Raw genomic sequence first — 11358 nt, 5'->3', positions numbered from 1 at the left:
GGAGATGATCGGTGGCCAAATTCTAGCCATGTAATTATAGTCAACCCTTCCCATTGTCCACCATCTATTCGTAAGAGCTCTGTAAATTATATATTTTTTTAAACGCCCTCTAGACAGACCTACAAAGCAGAGAAAGAACAAAACAAAAAAAAGATCACGCACTGCTCTCCTTAAAGAACAAGGACAGACAACACCATCTATATAATGAGATGTCTCGTTCTTCTCAGTGCAGAAGCATCGGAGAAGTAGGCACACAACCTGTTGCAATTGCCACAGGCTTCCAATCAGGAGATGGAATTTCTTAGCAACAAGGTAAATCACTTACGGTAATCTATGTTAGATAGGATTAGCGTGTGCCTCTATAGTTTCCGTTCATGTATGTGTTCTTGTACTTGGCATACCAGTTACTGGGAGCCTAATAGTATGTTTGCATTAGTCCTTGCTTGCTCTGCAGTATGTTACATAAAATGGGCATATTAATAATAGTAAGATACTGAGCACTTATATTATTAAAAATATATTTTTTGCTAACTTTTAATCTTTATTTCTGTGTATCACTTATATTATTTGCTGCTGAATATATACATGCATATACATATTCACAGTGGTATGCCAAATTACATATTTAACTTTGAAAGTCAATAATACTCGTGAACAACAACCGCACAACTTGTGTGTTACAAAACAATGTATTTGCAAATGTTAATGCATGGTAGAGTTTTATTTTACAAACTGTTAAAAGTAGTAATCTAGGTACTCCAGTTTCCTCCCACACTCCAAGCACATGACGCTAGGTTAATTGGATCCTGTCTATATTGTCCCTAGTATGTGTATGTATGAATGTAAATTAGGGACCTTAGATTGTACGCCCCTTGAGGGTTAGGGACTGATGTGAATGTACAATATATATGTAAATCGCTACATAAATTGATGGCACTATACAAGTACCTGTAATAATAATAATAATAAAAGTAATAAATAGAAGAAAATAGTCATTGTCACGTGAAAAGGTTTTAACCCAGTAAAAGCTGTGAAAATGTGGAATAGACTCCCCTCAAGAACTAGTTTGAGCCAGTTAGGTGGATTGTTTTAAAAAGAGCTGGATACATTCCTAAATGAACAAAACATAACTGAATATTAATGTATGTATAATGTATAGGTAAGAACACCACAGATTGTTGATCCAGGATATATCTGATTGTCTCCTGGGGATCAGGAAGGCATTATTGTCTCCTGATGAAGCAAATTGGATCATGCGTTATAGGGTTTTTTGCCTTCTTCTGGATCAACTGTTGGTTGCATTTGATGGACTTCTGTCTTTTTCCAACCTATGTAACCCTACTATTCCAAAAAACCCCATGTTGGACTAATCACAGCTTTTACAGGCTTTTTGTACCCAGCAAAGTGTTTTTTAGTGTTTTTGAAGGAATTTTTGACTACTTTCGCTTGCAGATCCCTTATAATTCTGAGATGTTCTTGGGTTGTCTGGCATATACAGCATGCTTAAAGTATATCTAAACCCATTATAATTATAGATATTTTTACAGTGTTGACAATTTATGGAAAGCTTTACATAATGTACATCAAGCTTACAAACCCTATAAACCTGTCTATAGCTATCCCCTTTTAGCTTCAGCTTCTTAGCCACTTCACATTTGGTATCCAGAATTTGATATTTAGTGGAATTTTTTATTTACGTGTCACACTACTGGCTGTCACACAAACCTAGCATAATGGATCCCACCCTTATTTTTAGCAGTTAGCAAGGTGTTGTTGTTTTTTTTCCAATGTCAAATGCCACCCCTTTTTTTAAATTAAATTATGAATATCTATATTTCTTGGCCTGATGTAGGGCTTGTTGGCCAAAACTGTAGCCAAACTAGGTTTTTTGTCTGATGGACATTTAAATAAACTTTATGTATGCTGCAACCCTCAGTTTTGTAATATTGTCGCATAATGAGCCTAGAAGGCTGTCTGCACTTTAAAAAAACACTTTTAGAAATTGCATATACTGTATATATATCAGCAACTACGGCTGTTTAATTAAGAGTGCATTATGCAAGCCCTTCTGTTAAATTTATTATGACACTCTGGCATGCCAATGGCAAATCAATAGAGATCCAAGCAATTCAATTTCAGCTCTTCAATCTTATTTTATTCTACAATTACCTCAATGCATCATGTCCCTGGTGGAAATGCCACTGGCCATATAATCTCAAAATTAGTCTAATATCAATATTTAATAGGCAGAAGTATTTAAATCAGTCATAATTGTCTTGCTGGAACTGCATGCATTAAAAATATTACAATGCCTAAAATGCTTATCTTTTGTGGAAAATAAATGTTGCTCCAGGCTCCTCAGAAGGCTGGTGATAGCACCAAAACACTAGGTCTTTGGTCTCATTAACTCGGCAGAAATGCAGTATCAGGCAATCTAAACATTAAACTCTCCCTGAGCAGAGTTCTCATAACCTTTAGCATATCTCCGTTTATGTAACCAGCACTGCTGGAAGCTTAGGTATCATTTTCTCCAGCTGTTTATTCATTCCAGAAAGGCTGCTAAAATACTTTTATGGTAACGTTTGGGCTAGGGTCTACTTTCATGACAGATCTGGTAACAAAAAAAAAAAACAGGAACATTTCTAGAGGCAAACCATAAAAAGCAGAGGTAGTTCATTAAAGCCAGAGTATACTGCTATAAAAGCATTTACTTGAGGACCGCTAGATTTGTTTTGTCCCCCTAAGCTTTGCATGGCCAGGCAACACATATTTTCCATACTTTCCACATTCAGAATCAGTAAACAGTCCTTGAGCTGATTTTTAGTTGTTTTCATTAAGGGGTAACAACTTGGATGGGGTCTAAGGGTATATGGGATGCCCAAGGAACTGTAAACCTGAGGACAAATTTCTGTACCTGTACCTGTACATTGTACAAAAAATGTGAATCAGAAAATCACTGTCTCTTTAAGGAGCACTAAAGTCCCCTTGGTGTACCTCCTCAGACCCCAGATGAATCCTTCCTCTTCATCTGGATGCACTAAGGGTATCCCTGGTCAAAGGATTCCATGATCTGCCAGTTAAGCGGTCCCGGATGAGAACTAGTTGGGTCTTGCACCTGACTGCCCTCTCCCTTTCTCTGGCCCAGGGGATGTAAGAGTACTCACACTGTCTTGTCCTGTCAGCATAGTGAGTTAGTAGCTGCTTTCGTTAGGATGGCTCCTTCCCTGCTGCTCAGGCTGCCCTCCCTAAGAGATGGTGGAACAGGGAAGATCCCCCCATCCAGCATCCTGCCTGTAAGTATGCTCCCCTCCCTGGGGCCCTCTCCCAGGCTCCACACATTTAAGGGTTGTCCTTGGTCACCATGCCTGGCCTCCTGCCTGGGGATTGGCCCTCCTCCACTCCTCTTCCAGAAAGTTCTCTAAATTTCTGGAAGCGTAGGAGGGCTACAGAAGCCCTGACCTGTAGAGCCTCCCAGCCTGTTCTGAGGTGAACTCACTACCTCACTCCCAGGCTGCCTTATCCCAGGCTGCTACCTAGCCTCTAGCTACAAAACAACAAACCTAGCTACCCAGAGGCGCTACAGTTGAGCTAGATGGACCTTTTTGAACTTAACTAAATATGTAACTAAGTATCTGTAGAGCAGTTGGCATTTTGGACAACATCAAGGCATGTATCTCACATGGCCCTTTTTGAAAAAAAAACAAAAACAGAATGCTCCTCAGATGTTACAAAAAGATTCATTTTCAGCCAGGACTGTGTTCACTTCACTCACTGAACATTTTAAATTAAACATAAGAATGAACATGAATCTACTAGTAAACTATCACCATTCTGTATACAAAACTAAACACATTACATCAATGGCCTTAAACAATGGGGTTGATTTACTAAAGCTGGAGAGTGCAAAATCTGGTGCAGCTCTTCATAGAAACCAATCAGCTTCCAGGTTCTTTTTTGGTCAAAGCTTAATTGAACAAGCTGAAGTTAGAAGCCGATTGGCTACCACAGCCTTTTTCAACCAGGGTGCCCAGGCACACTTGCGTGCATTCAGGGATGCCTTGGCAGCGCCGCCGCCCGATTGCTTCCACACAGCATACAGCCCACAGCCTACGCTGCCCACTATGTGTTCCAGGCTCCACTTGCCCATCTGCGGGCCCAGGACCAGTCATTGGGTGCCGGTGGATATAAGAGGGGGAGAAGAGCAAACACATCCACTCCCCTCTCCTTCTTGTCCTGACCCTGAAGTAATGTGATGTTACTTCCGGGTCCCCGTTGAGAGATTCCCGCCCATTGCTGCAGGGAAAGAATTCAATGCAGTGCGATGTGCACTGCATTTCATTCAGTGGAGCACAGAGGAGACATGCAGGGTCTTTTAGACTCCTGATGTCTCAAAAAAGAGAACCTGTCACCAAAAATCATCACATACAGTAGGTCCCGTATGTGATAAAAAAAAAAATGTTTTTTTTAATTTTTAAAAAATGTAAGTTACACCCAAGCATATAACCCCCCCAAATTTTTCAAGGCCCCCCACCCCCACATGTACGTACGTACAAATGGAAAAGCACATACTGGGGCACCTACACATGAAAACGACGATTGCAATACATGTTACATATTGCCACGCACGCCAGAATGAGAGAAAAATTATAGCACCAGACCTCCTCCGTAATGCTAACCTGATGACCTATAGGGGCTTTAAAAGCGTCACCTATAGGAAATATAGGGTACTAAAATTTGTTGCCATTTCACAAGCACATGCGAATTTAAGGTTTGACATGTTGAATATCTATTTACTCGATGCAACCTCTTCTTTTATATTTTACAAAAAAAAATTGAATACTTTATTGCTTTTTGTGTGCTAAAATTGTATTTGTTACTGAAATTTTGCGTTTCCTAGACCTTTGTGATAATATCGTGTGACATAAAAAATTGGAACTACCAATATTTTATTCTCTAGGTCTAGGATCTCTGATTTCAGAAAATATATCATGGTTTGGAGTTTTGTGTAATCTTCAGGACTTAAAATATTTTTTAAATGTGTGCAAAAAAAAACGCAAAAACAGCTCTGTGAAGGGGATGAAGGCAAAGCCGGACTCTCCCCTTTCCTGATGAGCACCCAATCGGTGCTCTTTACACTGCAAGGTCTCTCCCATCCCTACTAGTCCCTGGGTGTGGTGCTGGAGACAGGCAGGAGGAGGAGATAAACAGTGATAAAAATAATAAAAGTTTAAGTCACCATAAAGCCCCTTTTGTTTTTAAAAGCCCCAGATATTACGTAAAGCAGATTTAAATATGGTTTTGGTTAAAGTTTATATTTTTTTTTATCAGGACAAGTAGATTTTCATGAGGGACAAGTAGGTTGGGACACTGATTTAGTCCCTGAACAAGTAGTTTTTTCAAACATTTCTACACCCCTGTTATGCGGCTCTTGCTCCCTACTACATCTCCATCTTTACCAGTAGTCCCTCTGCACTGCACTCTGTTTGATGCTCTAGGATAGCAGGTCAGCAAGCCCAGAACATGATCTACCAGTCCACCTGGCCGAGATCTACTGGTAGATCACGGTCTACTGATTGCTGACCCCCGAACTACAGCATACGACACCGTGCCCAGTATTTCATTGTGAAGCTGAATATTGTTTATACAAACTTCTTGTGTTGCCTAAAACAGTCAATAGTCAAAAATTAGTATTTCTGAAGAACATGTAAAGAACTCCAGGATATAACATTTAGGCACTGCCATGCAGCAGTATTTGTAGTTATTTTTGAGTGCTCTGTTTGGAAGAAGAATAAAGTACCAACTAATCTTTCAGCCCATAGAAAATCCTGGGACCCCACTACTTTGAATCAATTATGGGCACAGCTAGCAACTGCAGACAACAATGTACAGCTGAAAGCTGTTGATTGCATGCTGTTAACTGATTTTATTTCTTTACAATGAATACTTGTGCAACTCATTTTAACATTTAAAAACAACTAACACATGAACCATCTAGTACGCAAGTCTATTGGCATGTTTGTATTCTCAAGAGAGTTAAACTTGATTCCTGAAGGAGGAATGCTACTGGAGTTCAGGGAGAAAAACAACATTCTAGTAACATAAAAAAAAACCTTTCACTCGCCCATTCTTAAAGTGAAACCTTAGTCAGAAAATTAATTCCTGCTAGACCACTTGAGTGTGGCCCCTTTTGCAGATATAGCTATGTAAAATATTAAAAATAAGTGCCTATACAGTTTAAAATCCATTAATGTGCTATCTCACCCTGCTTTGCACATGTTCAGTTGCTCTCTATTCTCGGCACTGTGCCAAAATTCAGAGCCACTAGAGGCTGACAGCCTAAAGAATTACTGCTGCTCTGGGGCTCTGGGCTTTAGCAAAATGGCAATCTCCAGCAAGAAGAAACAGGAGCAATGCTGGAGGCAATTTACAGCGCACACTCGTTTTGGTAGCATAGTTATTAATGTGGAATGTATGTTCCCTGCTAAACAGCATTATTTTTATCAAGATGTTATGGGTAAAGTTCCGCTTTAAAAGAGGAACTAAACAATGGAAGCTGTGCCTCAAAAAAAGACAGGCAAAGGCAAAGAACTAGTCACCAGTTGTCTCCCTGGATCTAATCTTTTCCCCATTACTGGCTTACAATGTCTTGTTCTGCACTGTGTCTCTATGCGGAGGAGTCCATAATGATAGAGGCAGGACTTTGCTTCCTCATGTCAAACCTTCGGCAACATGAAGAGTTAGTGGCACAGTAGTAACATCACAAAATCTCACTTCAATCTCCTGAGACTAACGGTCAGAGGTAGCAGTGCATTATAATGCAGATATACAGCTAGCCACACTCACATACCAAGGAGTGTACCGTGATTTTTTTTAGAAGGGATTGGAAACAAAACATACATTTTTAGGCTGCTGCTTAGCTACAGTTAACATTTCTAAATGTACCATTTTAAGTATATACACACAAGGAGATAATACAAGCTTTATATTTGAAAAGATTATTAATAGTACATACAGTACATCCAATGTACAAAAAGAGCTCACCAGGAGTCCTAGTGGAATTGTACACATATACCAGGTATATATACTGTAGATATTAAATATTTGAGAATGATCGCGATATGGCATCCGTCTTTGTCAGAAACCTGAAGACAAGATTAGTGGTGATTGGAAGATCCTCCTTGGTGGGGCACTGAAAGTCAGAGTCAACCTATTTACTCTGCGTTTAGTCCCTAGTAGTTTCTAATCTGACATGCAACCAGATCTTTAACTATCAGAAGTAGCCATCGGATGTCTAACCTGGCTCACCTATGATGGTTGCTGAGCCCTGAGCAAAAGCTAGCTATAGAATCCCAGACCAGAAAGTATAAGGTTAACTAAAATAACAATAGTTGTATATAAACTATTGCAATAAACAGGTTCACCTACTAACATGGCTTTTTTTTCAGATAATAGGTGCAGGAACTGCTTTCTGAGTCACCCCTTGTCTCCGCCCCCTACCTACCTCTGAACAGCGTTCCTGGGTTCCACACCGTACTCACCTTCCAGTACCACCCCTTTCAGAGAATACAATCATTTGTATGGAATTTGTTAATGATAACAAGGAAAGCAGTCAAATATACCCCCACCATGCAACAATAGAACCTATACGGGGTTAACTGATCTTGCAACCCATAGTGATCCACGGGATCAGCTTCAGTGGTTTGCAGCCTGTAAGGGATTAACTGTGGCAGCTCTGTGCTAAAGTCGGAGATAGGCGATCTGCTTCTTCGGCTTGAAACCAGCACATGCGCAGTTGCTTCAGGGGATACATATCTTCATGGGTCGGGATACTCATTTCCGGGAATCCGGGATCACCCCTATAACTGGCTAGGACCTTCACAGTTCACCTTCACATCCTGCTCCTGCACCCCCTGTGATGGTGTCACCCGATGCGGCCCGCACCCCCCTAGGGACGCCACTGGAGGGCAGCAGATCAGTGCCATCTTAATAGCATCATGGGCCCCTGGGCAAAGTAATGCACTGGGGCCCCTACCAGCCTTCATCAGGTGTCCCCATCACAGTGTTCTCATGCATCAGGTGTCCCCATCACAGCGCCCCCATACATCAGGTTTCCCTATCACAGTGCCCATATACATCAGGTGTCCTCATCCATCAGGTATCCCCATCACAGCGCCCCATATATCAGGTTCCCCTAGCACAGTGCCCATATGTATCATGTGTCCCAATTACAGTGTCCACATCCATCAGGTGCCCCATAACAGTGTCACCATACACCATGTGTCCGCATCCAGTAGGTGTCCCCCAAAAATCAGGTGCCCCCATACATCAAGTGTCCCTATCACAGCGTCCATATACATCAGATGTCCCCATCCATCACAGTGTTCCCCCATCACAGTGTTCCCATCCATCAGGTGTCCCCATAAGTATCTGGATCCATCAGGTATCCCCATCACAGTGTCACCATACATCAGGTGACCCCATCACATTGCCCCCATCCATCAGGTGTCCCCATCACAGTGTCCCCATACATCAGGTGACCCCACCACATTGCCCCCATCACAGTGTCCCCGTACAAGCTGCCCCATCACAGTGTCCCCATACATCAGGTGGCCCTATCACAGCATCCATATACATCAGGTATCCCCAAACATCAGGAAACCCCATCACAGTGTCCCCTTACAACAGAGTTGTGCCACCCTCCCTTGTGAGCGGAGTCCCAATGCCAGCTCTCTTCTACCTCCTACAGGAGGGAGGAGAAAGCTGAGTGATACTGCAGTTTACTCCTGTCAAAGAGGAGCTTCATGAGCAGCCAAATTGCTTGTACACCCCTCAAACACAGTGCTTGCCCCCCTCCCTTGTCCTGGCCCTGATCATGGGGCCCCCATGCACCTGGGGCCCCTGGGCAATGTCCAGGTGTGCCCCCATGCATTAAGATGGCCCTGAAGCAGATCCCTACACCTGCATCCAACTAGAGTTTTATATGCAGATCAGCGATTCTATGTATATCACTGATGTAGTGTAGATGTCCCTTGTGAGGCTGCACATGACCTGCTTTGCACTGAATTTTGACACAGCTTGTCCTATTGCCTTTGCATTTCAAGAAAATCAGGTCAAATGCAACCTTTTCCGTGTTTTGTATTAAAATACGTGTTTTTTCAGTGCTGCATTCATATGAAAATGGCTGTATTTGCAAACAATGAAAAATCAAGAATTTGCTTCAAAATATTTAAAACTATATTAGCCTTCAGGGCAAAGGTAAGCACAATGTTTTGGTCTGGCTTGCAAGAGGAACCAGTGGTGGCTTTGAAGTGGCTTATACCTCCCAAGACTTTACTTATATCTACACTGCAATGCCTGGAGTTCTGCCTAAGTTTATAAAGTTAAGGTTTGCTGTGCTATAGATAACATGTTACTTGTGCCTCAGCAGTATCCAGAAAAAATACCCTTTTGTCTTGAATTCCACCTGAAAAATAGCAGTACACTTCCTGGTATGTGAGGGTGTCTAGGCATTCTTGTTCCTGCAGCCTCATAGTTGAATATCTGCAGTATGAGATTAAAGGCCAATATTGTCTCTAACTGCTAGTTCGGGAGATTTGGGGGGGTGGTGATGTGCTACTTGTTGCTCTTTTTGCTGGCAGCTCTGACATGAGGAAGCAAAGCCCTGCCTTTACCAATATCACCACCACATTCATACAGAAACAGAGCGTGGAACAAGGCATGGTAAGTCTTCAATTAGGAAAAGATTGGCTAGAGAGAGACCATAACCAATACTGGTGATTAGTTCTCTGCTTACCTTTTACTATACACAGTTCAGTTCCTCCAAATTTTCCCACTGAATATATTTAAATCACTATTGATTTTTACAGGTGAAGAAGACTTGCTGTGTGCTGGTCCTGGCTCTTCTTTGCTCGCTAGCCTTGACGTCAGACAGTGCACCAGACTGCTGTAGGCAGAAGACCTGTTCTTGTCGATTGTATGACCTCCTTCGTGGATCAGGCAACCATGCTGCTGGAATTCTGACCTTGGGGAAAAGGAAAAGCAGTTCTCAGAGTCTACAGACACGGCTTCAAAGGTTGCTCCAAGGCTCAGGGAACCAAGCTGCAGGGATCCTCACCATGGGTAAACGAGCTAAATTAACCCTGGAGAGACAGTGTAATAATGACCAGTTTGTGAACGTCTTGGTCTCCAGCACGCAATCTCCCCTCTCCATGTGTTCCACATTGATGGAGCCTGCCAATGTCAGTAAGGGCTCTACTTGCCAACAAGACCCGAACATCTAGCGGGACCTGGAATTCTATGTGGCCTTTACTGGGGAAAGAAGGACCACATTCCCTATAATGATATATTTTCCTGTTAGGCAGGGGTACTCAACCTTTTGAACAGCAAGGACCACTTAAGTGATTTGGTAACTGATCGCAGGCCACAATGAAATAAAATGGTTCAGAATTTTGAATTTTATTTTGAATAACACAATGAACATTTTTCTCCTGTAGCTGTTGAATACCTGCAGAAGAGAGAGGAGAAGAAGCCAGCTCTCAGCGGTTGCAGGAGGAAAATAAAGAGGATTGGTTCCTGTATATGCTGCCCCCATTTCCCCTTCTGTCCAAGTGTAAAACAAAATGTGACAGAGAGGCTACATGGGCCCCCTGGTGCATCTATAAGGCTGCTTTCACACTGATACTCTGACCTTAACCACGGGTGTAGCACAGTGCACCTGCGGGTTTCCTGTGGGTTAGCTGAGCTTAGCCTTATGCAGGCCATAGACAGTTCGTTTATCGGATGATTTTTCATCCGAAAAAACGAAACATTGGTCGTTCTGTTGCCACCAATGGTTGCGAAAATCGGCCGTTTTTCACAAATTTTCCAGCATGACTGATAAAAGAAATGAGGAGGAACCATGAAAATCAGCTGATGCCATTGCCCCACTAACAGTGCCAAAATCGGCCAATTATTCTTTTGTACGAAAAATCGGCCGATAAACAAACCATCTATGGCCTGCAATAGACTTCTATTTTATCTTGTGGGTGTGGTGCACTTTCTGAAAGCACACCAAAACTTCTGCATTCAGGAGATTTGATGTGCTTTCAGAAAGTGCACCAAACCCACAGGATATGATAGAAGTCTATGCCTCAGTGCAGCTAACCCACAGGAATGCTGCGGGTGCACTGTGCTTCATCTGTGGATCAGTGTGAAAGCATCCTAATATTGTTAACCCTTTTAGTACTAATATGCCAATTGCAAAAGTACAGTCTATGTGTTGTTTAATACACCGACTTTCTTTTCCTCTTAAAGCTTTTGCTGGCATTGCTCTCCAGGCTGCTACAAAGGTCCCATGTGAAGTGCACTTGGTTTCACTCG

The 11358-nt window shown here is 42.2% G+C and overlaps 1 protein-coding gene across 1 annotated transcript; it reads left to right on the top strand.

The window, feature by feature from the left end:
* The first annotated feature begins 216 nt into the window (after positions 1 to 216).
* Positions 217 to 11041, top strand: HCRT (hypocretin neuropeptide precursor). The gene is made up of 2 exons (XM_089690614.1): positions 217 to 312; positions 9867 to 11041. Exons 1-2 carry the CDS (start codon positions 292 to 294, stop codon positions 10278 to 10280), a joined length of 435 nt encoding a protein of 144 aa, XP_089546740.1. The 5' UTR covers positions 217 to 291; the 3' UTR covers positions 10281 to 11041.
* The last annotated feature ends 317 nt before the right edge of the window (positions 11042 to 11358 follow it).

Source organism: Staurois parvus, unplaced genomic scaffold (assembly GCF_062004578.1).
Source record: "Staurois parvus isolate SC_StPar_1 unplaced genomic scaffold, SC_StPar_1.0 ptg000538l, whole genome shotgun sequence".
Classification (NCBI taxonomy): Eukaryota; Metazoa; Chordata; class Amphibia; order Anura; family Ranidae; genus Staurois; species Staurois parvus.
The sequence above is the reverse complement of the archived record's forward strand: the minus strand, read 5'-3'. Positions and strand labels throughout refer to the sequence as shown.

Excerpts from the sequence above, each read along its gene's own strand:
- HCRT (XM_089690614.1), top strand. The coding sequence starts at position 292 with ATGGAATTTCTTAGCAACAAG. Across the intron at positions 313-9,866 it reads TGGAATTTCTTAGCAACAAG|GTGAAGAAGACTTGCTGTGT; the intron begins GTAAATCACTTA and ends TGATTTTTACAG.